This window comes from Mytilus edulis, chromosome 5 (genome assembly GCF_963676685.1).
Source record: "Mytilus edulis chromosome 5, xbMytEdul2.2, whole genome shotgun sequence".
NCBI lineage: Eukaryota > Metazoa > Mollusca > Bivalvia > Mytilida > Mytilidae > Mytilus > Mytilus edulis.
In genome coordinates, this window is record NC_092348.1 from 30,787,362 (window position 1) to 30,805,931 (window position 18,570).

The 18,570-nt window shown below is 32.5% G+C and overlaps 1 protein-coding gene across 4 annotated transcripts in view; it reads right to left on the reverse strand.

The window, feature by feature from the left end:
• The window catches only part of LOC139523415 (uncharacterized), a 40,381-nt gene extending 23,342 nt beyond the window's left edge, over positions 1-17,039 (reverse strand). For all 4 annotated transcript variants that reach the window (XM_071317443.1, XM_071317441.1, XM_071317444.1 and 1 more), the window contains exons 1-5: positions 16,950-17,039; positions 16,462-16,626; positions 7,060-7,158; positions 5,948-5,989; positions 2,372-2,482 (exon numbers count right to left, since the gene is read on the reverse strand). In XM_071317443.1, the coding sequence (XP_071173544.1) occupies positions 2,372-2,482; positions 5,948-5,989; positions 7,060-7,158; positions 16,462-16,626; positions 16,950-16,998 (466 nt within the window). In that variant the 5' untranslated portion in view covers positions 16,999-17,039. The remainder of the gene's footprint in view (positions 1-2,371; positions 2,483-5,947; positions 5,990-7,059; positions 7,159-16,461; positions 16,627-16,949) is intronic.
• Between the last annotated feature and the right edge of the window lie 1,531 nt (positions 17,040-18,570).

The following is an 18,570-nucleotide window of genomic DNA, read 5'->3' on the forward strand; positions in this document are numbered from 1 at the left end:
ACCTTAGATATATTATTGCTGCATGTTTATGCTTATGACCTTAGATATACTATTGCTGTATGTCGATTGTCTTTTGCTTATGACCTTAGATATACAATGTATAATATTGCTGCATGTTTATGCTTATGACCTTAGATATATTATTGCTGCATGTTTATGCTTATGACCTTAGATATATTATTGCTGCATGTTTATGCTTATGAACTTAGATATACTATTGCTGTATGTTGATTGTCTTTTGCTTATGACCTTAGATATACAATGTATAATATTGCTGCATGTTTATGCTTATGACCTTATATATATTATTGCTGCATGTTTATGCTTATGACCTTAGATATACTATTGCTGTATGTTGATTGTCTTTTGCTTATGACCTTAGATATACAATGTATAATATTGCTGCATGTTTATGCTTGTGACCTTAGATATATATTGCTGTATGTTTATTGTCACTTGCTTATGACCTTAGATATATTATTCATGTTATTTGTGCAGGTTTATTGACACTTGTTTAAGTTATTTTATTGCTGTTTGTTTAACTTTCTGTTTTTGTTTCACACATTTTACTTGATGGTGTTATCTCAGTGAAAGATGAAATATTAAAACACAAGTGCCTTATTTGTTATACCAATTGTAATGTTTTGTCTTTTTGAAAATGATATTCTCAAATGTACATAACTTAAATTAAGAAGTGTTGAAATTATGTAAGGATATGGTATGTGATTGCCAATGAGACAACTAAAAACCAGAGATAAAGGCATTTTCAGCCAGTGACTGAATCATTTTTGTGAACAGCCGTCAACAATGAGCAAGACCTATCAACATTTAAATTTCTGCATGAAAAAAATACAAAAACATTCAAATGGATAAACATAAGACACTGTGTGCAATGGTGTGAAAGCTATATATGCAAAACTATATACTGAAAATTCAGAAATTATTGCTAGCAATTGTAAGTGCGATTTTTCTCAATTTCATCATTTTTTTGTGTGCAAAATTTAGAATAATCCTGTTTAGTTCATAAAAAATTTCAATATGCAAGTGTACATTATTGTGATTATAACCGCTGTCACTATTTTCACAATAATAAAAACAGCAATAATTTCTGAATTTATAGTAGTTAAATTTTTGACACATAGTGATTTACTTTCAATTAAGCATGCCAAGACAAAAATCGTAGAACACACAATTATATATTTCTACAATTAAGATTCAAAGAAATATTTGTACCCATAATAACTTAGTCCGTTTTGTGAAATTGCTTCACTCATGCAATGAGAGGATTTTTTATGTTTTCTTTTTAGTTATATCACTTCCCATGTGAACAATTATTGTTCCAATGGGAAAACATATTGTTCCCAAGGGAAAAATTATTGTTCCCATGGGAAAAAATATTGTTCCCATGGGAAAAAATATTGTTCCCATGGGAAAAAATATTGTTCCCATGGGAAAAGTATTTTCCCATGGGAAGAAAAGGAGTTCCCTTGGGAAGAAAAATTCCCTTGGGAAATTTAAAGTTTCCCTTGGGAAATTTAGAACTTCCCATGGGAACAAACAATTTACTTATGTTCCCATGGGAACTTTAAAGTTCCTATGGGAACTCTAAACTTCCCATGGGAAAAGTAATTTTTCCCATGGGAACTTTCAATGTTCCCATGGGAACTTTCAATGTTCCCATGGGAAATTCTAATATTCCCATGGGAATTATCAAATTTCCCATGGGAAATGTACTTTTAATCAGCTGCAGTGACAAGAGTGACAACAGTGACAAGTTGGGACATATGGCATTTTTTAAATTTTTCAATAATCTATCACTGGGCAAAATTTTTTTTTGATATCTTGTAAACCGACAAAGTCAGATTTGCCGATACCGGAATGGCAAATTTGTCCCGCACAGTGTTATGGACTCTCTGAATTGATTTTCCTCTAAATTCAGTATTTTTGTGATTTTTCTTTTTTCTTCATTTAAATTTTTAAAGGCATTATTGGATACAGATAAAGAAGGGGTGACTTATAATATAAATTACTAAAATACCCCATGTATGAAGTCGGTAAATTATAAATTAAACTATAGCCTGTCGTTTTCAGATGGAACTTTTTGGTCCAAAGATTATTGGTTTTGTGACCATACGTATCTCTTTTGGTTTGTTATCTATATCTATTCACTCTTCAAATGGTTATCAGTTTTTTTTGTCAAAAACTATCCAAACGATAATAGCTCATAGCAAGGATTGGCATTCAGGAAAACAAATCATTTAAAAAAAATTATAAATATTTGAAATAAGCCGCTTTGTTGCATCATAACATATCACGGGCGACATTATTTATTTTAAAAATTGATATGGTGGGACAATAAGAGTTTTCTTACCGCAAAGGTCACAATACTTTGGACAATGGATTATAGCCCAATCACGATAGGTTCCACAAACACTCAGATCGAACTCATTGCAGTTAGGGATCAAATCCGTGCAATTACCATCTAAAATAAGTTTGCAAATACAACGAAGTTATGAACTTACCATGATAAGAAACACTTATTATGTAAAAACATTAATCTTTGAAACGAAAAACGGTAATTTTATACATATAAAGCCTTTGAATGAGGTCGATACAAGGATATATTGACCTGAAAGAAGTATATTGACTGAGGACGTAGTCCGAGGTCGATATAATTCTTTGGGTCGATATATCATGTATTGACCTCATACAAAGGCTTTATTTGTTATATTATTAATTTCCGACCATATTTGTATCAAAATCGTCATTTAGGTTTGTTGGAATTTTATAGATATTACAGAGGGTGGTAAAAGGTGGGGGGTGCTTGCACGAAAAAAACGTGAAATAAGACATAATTTCACGTTGAACGTGAAATAATTTCGTAATGAACGTTGCACGAAAAATAAATAATTATTTGTGAACCTTTTGTGACTGAGTCACTGTCTTCTTGTATATATTAACTCTTTGATTTTACTTGATATTCTCGATTTAGTATACACATTTATGATATAATTGGTTTACGGCTTTTGAAAAAAGTATGTCTTGACGATCCCTGCCAACTGTTTGAATTTTATTTGAAAAATACCAAGCACGCAAAATAAGACTTTGAAAATCACGATGCACGTCAAATTAAATAATCAAAACACGTTGAACCCGTCTTTATCTTGCACGACTGAACGTCAAATAAAAAAGTAAAAACACGTTGAACGTGAAATAAAAAACGGCGATCACGTTGCACGAAAATAACCCTTTACCACCCTCATTACATTATCTCCTTGACAATACCAACATATTAGTTATTAATTCATTTACTTTTTTCTGTGCATCTTATGTATTTGAAGATTTTTTTCGTGAAATAATCAATCACAGACATCATGTGTTTCAATATCCTTGAATTCATTACATGACATCACATAGTATATCGGTTTTTAGATATTCTAAAAATAACTGTGCGATATGCTTTTTGCCGGTCAATATGCTTTTTGCTATCCGCCGTTTTCTCTCTACCTTCGAAAATATAGTTTAACATGTAACTATCTCTAATGCCCGTGTCACACTGTCCCGATTTCTATATACAATGGACACACGAATGCGAAAATTATAAGGTCGTACGAAGTTGGTCCCGATCTCGTTCAAATACCAAAAAGTGACCGAAGCAAGTACGATGAATAACAAAGTCTATACGATGGTGCCGAAATTATATACGATAGCAAAAGATGGACATACGAAGGTTAACCGAAGACGGATATTTAAGCTTCATATCTCAGCCGAAGCCTAAACGATGGATCACGAAGACTACACGATGGATAACGAAGGCTTCACGATGGATTACGATGATGACACGATGGCCATACGATGATAAATAATGGTTAAATACATGTATGTACATAATACAAGTATACAAACGATCTAAAAATGCGTTTTACCTGTTTTGAACTTTTTTATGATACGAACAGAATTTCGACAACATAGCGTTTCTGTACTAGTCTGCAATGCATGGCGGGAAATCGATCTTTTTGTCTTATTCTTATAAAACTTAGTTTATAATCCCCTCGCCTACTACATGTAAGTTGCGTGTAGATAAAACTGTTATGGACACTCTAGAACCAAAATGCTCTAAACTTGGTATGTATTACTCTTTAGGAATATCTTAAGCGCTATTAATTTATAGTTCAAAGGTCAAGGTCACAGTGGCAGTTGTATAACAAGGCAATATCACCCTTGTGGACACTCTAAAATCAATATGCTTCAAAAGATTTTAACCATATTTAGTATATTTTTCCTCCTTGTAATGATCTGACATTTTTTACGTCCAAGGCCAAAGGTCAAGGTCATGCAGATTGACTTGTTTTTCCTCCTTGAAATAGCATTATACACAGAAAATTGGTTGCTAATTTTTTAACCTGCTGGTTCTAAAGACCATATTTAAGGTATTTCCAGTTACTGAATGTTTTGGTTGATTTCTAAAAAAAAAAGTTTATGTATCAAATATGCATATTCAATTTACTGTTTTCTGCATGTGTCATATACAAATATAGTGTCCATATTTGTCCCCAATATGTTACATACGAGGGGATGCCACGCTCGGCATTGCCTTGTTTTAACTGTAAAATGTATGCACTAGTCTGAATAATCACCCATGATTATGCCCATGCTTACTGATCTATCTTAAAGGTAAGGTAATGGGTTCGTTGATCCCTTTTATTCAAAATAAACGAACTCTTTCCAGGAGAATATCATAATAATATAGACAAAAGGAAGGATGTGGGGAAAGCAACAAATGCGGCAAAATATGACATATAGAAAACAAAATGGTTATGGAGTGTCCATTCGTGTATCAACAACTCAGACGTTACATAAAAAATCATAATAATGAAGAAAAAATTGGTTTCCCTATATACGTGTTTCTGCAGTGTTGGTGTACGAGGCACGTTTATGATTTTCATTCTGTAACTTGATATGAAAAATTGACATTTAAATTAATAGAAACAACGCTGTCGCCTTTCTTGTTCTCATAGAATCATATGATATGAGCTCCATGTTTAACATGTTAAAAAATTTAAAACCCTTCCCGAAGTTGTCCCCGAGGGCTAGAAAAAGTGGCCGATGGTTCTACGATGGTTAAAGATGGCACTACGAATAACCCGATCTGGATACGATCAGTGTCAATTTTGAAAATTTCCATAATCTTGTTGCCATCGGCGTAAAAATCGGGACAGTGTGACGCGGGCATAAACGAATCAAATTTGTTAAAATATACGAATTAATAATATATATACATACACTATATAGGAAAAACACTACTTGCCTAATCTAATATATTTTGTAAAATCTATATATCATAGGTATAACTTATCCCGCCACAATCTGTATACGCCTTAGTTAAGAACCTGCATTTGAGTGTTATTTTTAGTAACTGTTTGTTTCATTTTCGTTTTTTATAATAAAAAAATCAGAATGTTTTTTGTTTTTGTTTGCTTTGCTGTAGACCGTTCTCTGACCAATTACCAGTTGTAAACAAGCAATTCTCGTCTATAGTAAAAGAAATAGTTTAATACTATTGTATAAAGGTGCTTTAAGTGATTTCCGTGTTTATTCATTTCACATACGTTTCGAACGTTATAGTTCAAAACTCAGAAATGTTACAAGTTAAATTAATTTACAAACAAGATTCTATGTATATATATGATTATACAGATAACATCTCCTGAACTGAAATTATCATAGCCACATGCTTTTCGTTCGTTGTTATCTTGTCAATCAATTTTTCCATGGCTGAATGTTTTGTTGTTGTTGTATATATTCCAAGAGTGTTGTGTCTTGCTTGTAGATATTTCATACGTAACATCTTAACGGTATTTTTTTTCTTTTTTGGAATTTTAGATAAGAATGGTTGAAAATTATATTATTATCAATATGCACAAAAAAATCCTGCATTTAAACTCACTGTTTGGAATTCCAGTTCCGCCCGGTCCAGGACCGCCATACTCTAAATATAAATTATTCTCTTTTGATATAGTATGATATTTTTCTTATTTACTTTCATATACTATTGAGGTAATGGTGTAGTGTGATGTTTTTTTTTTAATGTTAATATTTTTTTTTTATTAAAACTTTATATCATTTTAGTATTACTGTTACGATATCTATGACACAGAAACAAACAAACAAACCCAAACAATGTTCACACATGTGCATGATGGTCTGTATATATAGAGAATAATACATGGCCTTTTCCATATCAGCCTGGGTATCATCCCGAAACCCCCATATCAGCCCGAGACGGAGGGATATAATAAATGATGAACAAAATGGGTTTATTAAAGGTAGAAGTACAATAGATCATATCAGTACATTAACATCTGTTATTGAAACTATAAAAAAATGTAAGCTGTCAACTTTTGTATCTTTCATTGATTTTAAGAAAGCTTATGATTCTATTGATAGAGTTTTGTTATTTAATAAATTAGGAAAACTGGGTGTTAGTACAAAATTTATGTATCCTTTAAAGGCTATTTATTCTAATGTAGAATGCAGTGTCAGATTAAATGGTAACATGACTGAATGGTTCAATGTAAATACTGGTTTAAAACAAGGCTGTGTATTGTCAACAGTAATGTTTAATGTATTTATTAATGATTTAATTGATGATATAAAGTTGTTAGACATTGGTATTAATATTGATGGTGAAAAATTATCTATCTTGCTGTATGCCGATGACATAGTTTTATTAGCAGAAAATGCTGAGGATTTACAAAAATTATTAGATGTTTTAAATGTATGGTGTAATCATAATAGTTTAAAAGTAAATTTAAGAAAATCAAATGTTATACATTTTAGAAATCCTTCTGTAGCCAGATCAGATTTTCATTTTAGTTTAAATGATAGAAAATATTGAGTATGCTTCAAATTACCAATACTTAGGTTTATTGCACGATTTGCATTTAAACAAAATAATACCTCTGGATTTAAATTTAAAAAAAAGATTAAATGTCTATCTAAATGATTTTAAGGAATAAATGGTGAATTTCATACTTTTTATGAATATGATATACTTACCACCACAAGCGTTACATGTGACTCGACAGAATTTTTTAAGCGAAGGGAATCCACAAACATTTTTGTTGCAGTTAAAAACATCATCATCATGACAAGAGTCTGGAATTAAACGACAAATACTATAAGATAACCATCCATGAAAACGTGATCTAAATTGACACATTAACTGATTTAAAAACAAGAATTGAGTCAAATATATCACTAAAATACACACACTCACATATATAAATGTTCAGTACCAAAAACATAGAAGCTTGCAAATTTGCAATATTGCTGAAAAATGCACATGTTAAGGTTAAATGTAGCAGACTTTAGTTATCGACTTTTCCAAGGAATCTGTAACTGCATTCACTCTTCTTTAAGCTGTACAAGCAAATCACCTTCTAAACAATTAATTAATCGAAAAAAGTGCTTAACCAAAAGGTATCGTTATTTGTGTAAATGTAAACGCCCACTTTGCAATTGATATGACCAAACTGGTTTTTTTCGAAACACCAAGGCTCTTCTCATGAGAAATATTTGGTTATATCTTTCAGAGTTTTAGGTTCAAATGCATTTCAATTTTCTATTGCCCTGGTTTCTATGATGAGTGTAAATGAAATATTTCATAATCGTCAAAATGTTTTCATCTTGACCCCATTATGATAAATATATCCAAAAAGACCTACAGTTTCCAATAATGTGACCGGTTCCTGTTCGTTATAGTAGTGAATATGACTATCACAATACCTAATATTTAAGCATTATGTATAATATGATACAGGGTTGACATATTTATTAATTCCAGTTGTCCGAATATCCAACAAACGATTCATAAATAAACATGTGTGATCGGTCATTATAAAAAAAGAAGATGTGGTATGATTGCCAATGAGACAACTATCCACAAAAGACCAAAATGACACAAACATCAACAACTATAGGTCACTGTACGGCCTTCAACAATGAGCAAAGCCCATACCGCATAGTCAGCTATAAAAGGCCCCGATAAGACAATGTAAAACAATTCAAACGAGAAAACTAACGGCCTCATTTATGTAAAAAATGAACGAAAAAAAAATATGTTACACAGCAACAAACGACAACCACTAAATTACAGGCTCCTGACTTGGGACAGGCACATACATAAATAATGTTGCGGGGTTAAACATTGCACATTTAACATTTACCACTATGTGATAACTGTTTTTTTTACTATACTATTTTTTCTGTCTATAAAGAAATAACATAAAAGTTGTTGTGCATACTGAATAACGCGCGTACATCTTTAGCGGGTTATTTAACAGTGTTCGCCACATTTTTGTTATGTTACATCGAATAGACTGCCAAAATATTACAGTTATTTCTTATAATTTAATTCTAAATTCCATTTTAAACCGGCATACTAAACTCGTTCAAAGGGTATCTACACGTCTCAATCTTCAGAATCGCTTATCTAAAAATACTACTATAGCTAACGTTTTTAACAATAAAAATCGTGGTTACCCTTCTATCGATAAGTGTCATGCCAAAAAATGACTTACGTGTCCCCGTCTTTCCACCAACAATACAGTAAGGTCCACATTTAATGGTCGCACATTTTCTCTTAATTTTGAAACTGATATTACTTGAAAAACAAACAGTATTATTTATTTACTCACATGAAACAAACCGGGATGCGGTATTCAGTACGTAGGTGAAACTGGGCGATATTTATCTAAACGCACGCAAGAACACCTGTATCGTTTTAAAAGACCCAATAAATTCAAAAGTATCATTTATCAACATCTTAAGAAGCACAGTCATCCTATTAAATATTTAACAGTTCAACCTTTAGAAGTAGTAAATAAGCAGCCTGGTGAATCTCATTCCAAGTTTGTACGATCACGAAAAATAAATGAATTAAATTGGATTAAAAAATTACAGACAGTCTACCCTCTCGGTCTTAATGATAATATCATGGGAATTGGCAATATATCAAGAACCGATTCTGTTAACATTTTGGATATAGTTTCTAAAACTGTTCGTAAAAATCGTTCTCATGGACGCAGAAAAAATCGCAATCAAAGAAAATTTCGGACCAACCATACAAATATTTCGGACCTAATTTCCATTTCAAAAAACAACGGCAGACATTATCTGTTAACCAAGCTTTGTTCTTTACCTATAAATAAATTAAATAAAATTTTAGAGGATTGCAACACAATTTCATATTACAGTCCTAAGTATGAAATTGTCCAAATTATAATGGCATATTGTTATTCTAAACTGTTTCCAAAAATTGATCGACCTGAAGATCATAAAAAACATTTTATTAAAATAAAGTATGTCAATAAAGGTTTTGATTTTGTAAATATTGCCGGTATTTTTAACGACCATTCTGTTAAAGACCAAATTCCTGGATATTTTGATAATACTGAACTCCCTCTCATTTGTTATATTTACAAGAAATCTACCCGAAAATATGTGTTTAATTATAGCCAATTGTGTAAAGATGTAAATATCACTGAAAATACACCTATGTCGTGTAATTGCAGTAATTCAGAATACACCTATGGACCAATTTCCCATGTTATAACAGGAGACCTTAACATCGTTCGCGACCGAGAGTTAAAATCATTCCTCAGTAAAGGACCTAAATATCGTCCCCCGTCAACTATTAACTGGAATGAGTGTCGTAATATCATCAACGACTCACTCCGCGCCTACTGTTTGAAATGGGTAAAACGGGAAAAAGCTGACAAAAAATCTTTGGACTCTTTTATTAATTCAGTAATGAAGATAGTTGATATTCGAATACAACATTTTAAAGAACATTTTACCCTCAACAAAAACTATAAAAACCCTATTTCGCGTATCAAAAATAAACTAACAGAACTAGCCAAGGAATTTGTTTTTGTCCCGGCTGATAAAGCTGCTAATAATATCATTATTGTTTGACGTAAATTGTATATAGAGGTTCTGCAAAAGGAAATCACGAATTCACCAACATTCCAACTGACTTTATTTTCAGAAAACGACATCTGTAACAAACATAAACTTTTAGCTACTTCTTTACAAGCAGAACCAAACACAATGAAAGTCCCAACTATGTACTGGCTTCCGAAGCTGCACAAAAAACCTTACAAATATAGATTTATTTCATCTTCCAGCCATTGTTCAACTACTAAATTGTCTGTTTTACTTACTAGTACACTTGGTACAATAAAAAACCTGATAATAAATTGTTCAAATAAGGCCTTTGAAAATAGTGGAATTAATTACTTTTGGAGTGTCAAAAACTCGTTGGAAGTACTTGATAAATTGCATGCATATATTGGTGATTTTGAATCTGTTCAAAGTTTTGATTTTTCTACCCTATATACCACTTTGCCTCATATTCTTATTAAGAAAAAATTCACATCCCTAATTAACTGGGCATTTAAAAAGTCGGAATGCGAGTACATATGTTCAAACTCTTTTAGATCATTTTTTAGTAGCAATAAACAAAAGAACTATGTCAATTGGACATGCTTTGATACTATTTATGCACTTGAATTTTTACTTGATAACATTTTTGTTCGCTTTGGAGATTCCGTATATCGTCAAGTTATTGGAATTCCAATGGGGACTAACTGTGCACCACTTATTGCGGACCTGTTTTTGTATTGTTATGAGTTACAATTTATGACTAAAATTAGCAAAGACCCATCAAAACAACATTTGATACAAAAATTTAACAATACTTTTAGATATTTGGATGATATATTGGCTCTAAATAATGACGACTTCAGTATGTATACTAAAGAAATTTATCCTGTAGAACTTACTTTAAATAAAGCTAATGATAACAATGACCACTGCCCTTTCCTCGATCTTGATATCTATATCATAAACGGGAAGCTTAATACAAAAATTTATGATAAAAGAGATGATTTTTCATTTCCTATTGTTAATTATCCATTTTTAGATGGTGACGTTCCCTTGTCACCATCTTATGGTGTTTATATATCTCAACTTGTACGATTCGCTCGTGTATGTAACAATGTATTAGATTTTAGCGAGAGAAATTTATGTATTACTGAAAAATTATTACACCAGGGTTTTCGATATCACAAACTGGTCAAAACATTTACTAAATTTTATCACCGGTATAAGGAAATAATTCGTAAATATAACTCAACATGCAGACATCTTATACGTTCAGGTATTTCACATCCAAAATTTTATGGAAATATTCTTTATAAAGCACAAAAATGTCAGTATTCTCCTCAGAAACTAACAAAACCTTTAAATAGACTTATTAAAAGGGGATATAGTTACGATACTGTTGTCAGGTCATTAAAGATTGCATATTTTGGCTTTAACATTGATTCACTGATAGGGTCTTTGCATCGGAACTAAACACATTTACTTCTAAAAAAACAGTTGTTGGCATGACACGGGTTATGTTCTTCTCATATATTTTATGATAGTATGATACTAAACCCCTAACGGGAGGGATTGTACCTGATATTCATATGATGAAGACATAATCTTTCAATCAGTTTAATTGAGGTCTGGAGCTGGCATGTCAGTTAACTGCTAGTAGTCTGTTGTTATTTATGTATTATTGTCATTTTATTTATTTTCTTTTGTTACATCTTTTGACATCAGACTCGGACTTCTCTTGAACTGAATTTTAATGTGCGTATTGTTATTCTTTTACTTTTCTACATTGGCTAGAGGTATAGGGGGAGGGTTGAGATCTCATAAACATGTTTAACCCCGCCGCAATTTTGCGCCTGTCCCAAGTCAGGAGCCTCTGGCCTTTGTTAGTCTTGTATAATTTAAATTTTAGTTTCTTGTGTATAATTCGGAGTTTAGTATGACGTCCATTATCACTGTACTATTATGCATATTTTAGGGGCCAGCTGAAGGACACCTACGGGTGCGGGAATTCTCGCTACATTGAAGACCCATTGGTTGCCTTCGGCTGTTGTTTGCTCTATGGTCGGGTGGTTGTCGCTTTGACATATTCACCATTTCCTTTCTCAATTTTATAGATCATGAAAAAACGTTGATGAAAAATTGTGTCTATGATATGGTGTAGAAAACGACTTTGGCCAATCACAAGACGAGTTAGATCCAAAATAAAATTATATAAAAATACTCTTTTTGTTAATGCAACGATTTTGTTGTCCCCCTTATTAGATGAATAATATACGCAATAAGAATATAAAAAAGAAGATGTGGTATGATTGCCAAATAGACAGCTATCCACAAAAGACCAAAATGACTCAAACATTAGCAACTTTAGGTCACCGTACGGTCTTTAACAATGAACAAAGCCCATACCGCATAGCCAGTTTTAAAGGCACCGATAAGACAATGTAAAATAATTCAAACGAGAAAACAAACGGTCTAATTTATGTTAAAAAATGTACGAAAAACAAATATGTAACACATGAATAAACGACAACCACTGAATTACAGGCTCCTGACTTGGGACAGGAACATACGTAAATAATGTAACGGGTTTAAACATGTTAACGGGATCACAACCCTCTCCCTAACCTGGGACAGTGGTATAAAAGTACAACATAAGAACGAACTATAAAAATCAGTTGAAAAAGGCTTAACTCATCAGATAGACAAAAAATAAAAGTGGACGTGGCCGGGTACTTATACATGCCGACATATTGATATCTGCGTTGTCTTGAGCATACTTTCAAACACCGAAAGGTTTCTGTAAAATTTCAGATATTACTTAGAGTAAATTTCTTTCTAACACAAACGATGCAAACGACTAAGCGCGCACAGGTTTTGATTATTTCTTTCAAGCATACGTTTGCAAAATTTGCATAAACTTTGACACACTATGCAAACGCTAAAAATGCATCTGCAGATTGTCGTTTGTCGTTTGTTGGTACAAACATTACATTTGTTTCTAACTTCAACCTGATTAAACGAAGTGTTTGTTTCTACGTTTGTAAAAAGTCTGTTAACCAACAATATGTGCATGTATTATCGAAAGTTCAAACAGGGTCAGTTACGACTTTTTAAACGATACCAGAACACACCCGTGATGTCGCGGGTCCGTTACTAAATTAAAGTATATAACTATGCGCAAGCCTTATTTTAGTATTAGTATTGTCATTTGATAAAGTCATGGCGATTATAAGATACACAGTTTTCTCTGCTTTCAAATCTTTCTGTTTGAACCCGTCGAACTGGAACTTATCATTTATTGGTAATATTAATTATTTGGAAAACAAAAGGTCCTGGAATGGAGTAATTAGTTATAAATAAAGCTGAATTCTTTGATTCGCTGTTTTACGTCAGGTCCGTTAACAAATTGGAAACTGTACCTATACGCCTTATTTTTAGTCCAGGTTTTTAGTATTCGTATTGTTATCTTAGAAAGTCTTACTGATTAAAATACTACAATAGGTAACAATTTAAAAATTAAGTAGTTTCAACCCTGTGATTATGACCCGTGTAATACTATATAGCATATTAATCCCGAATACACCGTTTGGTGGTGCGCCTGTCAGATGCGGAAAGTACAGATAAGGTAACCGGTAACAGGTGAATATACTATTGGTATCGGTATCGGTATCGGACTCGACCCGGAACTTCTTAATTATTGGCAATATTAATTACGTGGAAAACGAAAGGGCCTGGAGTGGTGTAATTTTCAATCTACACCTTTGTACTATATTAATTATATATAAAGTTGAATTCTTTGATTCGTCGTTTTCACGCGATGACGGCTGACAAATTGGACCTCGTAATTTTAGTATTATAAATATTTGTTTCTACTATCGCAGCGTTAGGAAAACAACAACAAACGCGACACAACGTTTACGCAATTTTTGTTAGAAAGAAATGCGGCCTATATCGAAAACTATCTGTTCTGAAAGTAAAACAAAACCTGTGTGAAATATGTATATAAAATAATGGGGTATCCTGCATTATTCTCTCTTTAAAACAATCAAAAACAAACACATTTTGCATTTGGAGGAGGACCTCATGTGCTTATCAAGAAACGAAAATGAGGATTTAACAAGCGAGATGATAGTTGTCTTGTACCGGTTAATAATGTATGAACTAACATACCAATGTATTTGTAACATATTAAGTGCACATAACTTGGCCGTTTATAAGTTTACATTTGACTCAAGGTTCTTCAAGGGTGAGAACCTTAATAACAGTCATGCCTTAATACACTTCAGAGAAATTGAATAACGGATGTGTGTTGCTTCTTTTCATATCTAGAACAATTTGACAACAGTCTATACTTGCTTTTTATTTTGTCAGAAATAGTAGTCTGACCATATTTTGAATGTTCATCTTTAAAAAAATTGCCTTTCGTGGACGTTGCAAAGGTTGCATGCAAAAGTTTCGTAATCTGTTTTTTTTTTTATCTGTTGATGTATAATGTGATCGTTTTTAGCCTTTTTAAAATCTATATAGGCAGGAGGAAAGGTGTACATAATGGTAAATTGGGATATCTGTTGATGTATAATGACCGTTTTGTGCATACTTTAAAATCTATTTAGTTAGGTTGAGAGCCGTGCATAATAGCAAGTTATGAAATAAACAATTATTTAGTCGCTTGGAAAACTTTCGTATTTTAAAAAAAGGGGCAAAATGGTGCCTATTGGGTGCTACTACGTTGTGTAAATTTTGTGCCTTAGTTATGTGTTGTGTTCTTCATAGTAAATCCTCCCCTTAACAAAAAAATAAATAAAACATTCCAAGTTATTTCAAACATAAGAAGGTTACTCTCATTCGATTCTTAAGATTGGTTATTATAGGTTGCTTATCATCCAGTGTCAAATATTTCATGCAAAAAGCTCAACCGAGTTCAAGTGTAACAACTTAAACTGTTTGAAAATATACAAGCATAAAAATTTGAATATTTCTTGCCTCAGCCCGTCTCATCTTATAATAAAACATATGACTTTATTAGTAAATGATACTGTTTATATTCGGAACGAAGATAAAAACAAAAGTATAACAAATTTACGCCACACACAAATTATTAGGTGGAAAGAGTCAATTGAAGTTGGTTACAAGACATAATGTAATGTCATTGATTTATATTTTTATCTAGATCTATGGAGTTCAAAAATCAAAAGTTGATACGACTTAAGCTTGAGGTTAAACATATATTTTTGTTTCCTATATTTTTTTTTATCATATCAAAGAGGCATATATAACATCTTCGCTAGCCAAGGGTTACGATCCACTTTCGTTTTCTTCACCCTTGGCAGATTAAGCCAACATTTGTGAAAACAATGTTGCGCCATCTATCGGAAGATTAAAGTCACGCCCATTCCGAATACATTATTCTTGACCAATGGTAGCACTTGAACTCTTCAATTTGGAGGTTAAAACACGGTAGCGTCTAGATTCTAAACACTTGATAAAGCCGGAAACGAAAATATACATCAACATTCATGCATTTGTGCATGAAACATACACAGGAACTTCTATTAATTGATAAAAAACATTCAAGTTGTCACTAAATATAGTCGTATGTTTAAAGAATTTAAAGACTTGCTGCACAATAAACACGTGGCAATTGTTTACAAACACTTTCTACATTTACACGTGATCATGTTTTATGCGCTTTTTGATTGGATGCAGCGAGTTCTGACTGCAACCAATCAAAAATCCGTACCTTGTGTCTCCGAAATTTTATCTCAATCCGCCAAGGGTGAAGAGAACGAAAGTGGATCGTAAGCCTTGGCTAACGAAGATGCATATATAATAGAGAACAGTTGAAAGTCTTTCCACCTGAAAAGATCTATTTTGATACGAAATATAAATTTAAAATTAAGTGTCAAATGATAGCTTATTGTACTCTAATTTAAAAAAAAATACTGGTATTATCTGATAGATTAATTAACCCTGATTCTACAAATATATTGTTTTATATACTTGTATATTAGGCTCAAGACCACAATTAATGACCCCGCTTTTCGTTGTCCACGAATATAGTTCCTTTTAATTAGAGTGTATTTTTCCTTAATTTTTTTCTTTCCCTTCCTCATTCATGTCTTAAATATTTTGGGGTGGAAATGAAAGAAGAGAGGTGAAATAATTTTTAGGATGTTGTATTTTAACTGATTGTGATATGGAAGAAGTGATTAGGCCAAGTGCAAAAAGGTAATATTTACAGTTTTATAATCCTGGTACATTTGATAACTCTTTTGTTATACCAGCACGACCTAATCGAACGATCAAAGCCAAAACATATTCAAACTGTGAAACGGACAATATCATAGAACGCCAAGTTATCAATAACAGAAGAGGACTTACAGTACCAAATTTATCAATGACATTCTATTGTAAACCTACAAGTTGTATTTAAAAATAACAATGACAAATTCAATCAAAAACAAAATGTTGTTGATGATAGTTTGAAGTAGAAACTGCTAACTTAATATTTACACGTTTTAGTACTAGTTATGCAAACCCCACAGGTCACAGGACAGTATTTCCTTAAGTTGGTATCACCACACACGTGACTATCTTTACAGTTGACAAAAGTAGCGTCCACACAATTTGATGCTGTAGTTGTTGATGTCGATGGGGATATCGATATGGCTTGAGATCCTGAGAAACAAATACAACTGATCTTATATATTTTAAAAGTTGTCAGAGGCTTCAAAATTATATGTTTTGTCGTTAAATTGCAATTAAGTCAAAATTTTAGAAAACAGCAATAGTGAATCCACGAAAGCGCGTCGAGCTCAGTGGCATTTTTATGTTTCTCTGGTATCATTTAAATTCGCCTCTCTCTTTTTTATGTGATGCATTAAGCAAGAATACTTCAGAAAGAAAAAAGTGTTAATCAAATTATTAAGCATGCTTAGAGAGTCATTGTGACTAGAAAGTAATGTGTTAATGTTAATCGGAACAATAGTAAAAGCACATACCATCAGCTGTTAAAAAACAAAGTGCAGCAAATAATAAAATGGACGCCATGACTGTACACGTAAGTTTAATATGAAGTCGTGGTTTATAGATTGATAGAATTTCTTATCTTTGATGACACAAATTGAAATATACAGATGTATTAAATCATAAATAACATAGATTATATGTTACGTAGATACAAGACTGGTTTGGTGTTGAACAATTAATTAGGAGAACTATTATTAATCAGCTATTTAACCACACTTATGGTCGTAAGCAGTGTTTCCGCTGGCGGTTGCCATTTTCGCAATTTGAGAAAAAATAATAGTTGTTGCCATCAAACTTTATCATTTGCGAAAGAATTTGACGAAAGAAGTATAGAAACGATTCAAAATTGCATGAATCTTATTAAATTTATTTATTTTCGAGTTTCTCGTAATTTACCTGATCAGACAATACTCGTAATTCACATTGAACTCGTTAAGACTTTGTCGATCACTTTGCACCAGTAGTCAGTATTTAATTGGCAACAATCCATTGTACTCAATTTGCTCAGTGTATCATGCTAGATTATGTTATTACTCTGCGTTCCTCGTGTGTGTAAATTCTTGTTTTTCAAAAATATTTTAAATATAAAAAAGAAGATGTGATGTAATTTCCAGTGAGACAACTCTCAACAAGAGCCCAAATAACACAGAACATGTTAAACATGTTAGCAGGATCCCAATCCTCCCCCTTTCCTGGGACAGTGATGTAACAATACAACATAAGAACGAACTGTAACGTGTACACAGGGTAAGCGTGTCTGCTTCTATTTAAAATGAGTTTGTTTTCAGTTTGATACTGGAACCAAAATTGCTTTCTCCTTACAAAATATATAAGAAATACTCTTTATTCAAATATTAACGTCAACGAACCAAAATATCTACAACTCCTCTTTGCAATCTTTAATAAAATATCTATAAACTATTCTACTCAAAATATATACACTGCTACACACTTGTACTCTTACAAATTTGTCCTGGGTCAGGAACAAACTTGTCCTCCTGGTACAATAATGTACCCTACAAGTTAACACACTTGTCTCTGTTCTCTTGGTGAAATTATGTACTTAACAAGGTGGTCACACAGACTCACACTTGTCCTATACGGTACAATACGGTTCAACTTGTAAACGTACAAGTCCGCATTTCTAAGAGGCACCAACCTGTTCCTTATTACATTTCTAACAGGCACCAACCTGTTCCTTATTACACTAAGAAATATTAACACAATATATAATATATAAGAAACAGTATCTCGAATATCTACGCACCGTACATCAGGTCTTCGTCTTCAAACGTATGCCAATCGACCCTGAGCTAGGAATCTCTCCTGCTTATACACTCCGATTTAAACTGTACCATTCTTGAAGGAGGGTTGTTCTACCAAAGTGCCATTTCAAGTATCTGAGTTTCCTAAGGACACCCCTCTACATTGGACCTGACCCAAAGTTTACCCGCGAATCATCTTACTCTTTTCTATGTTTATTAAAGTATCATATACATATATAAAGTAAGGCTTCTGCCTTCACATCACAAACCCACGCTTCAAAAACACATGCATGTCTAAAACTGCATGTCTAAAACTAAATTTACAACA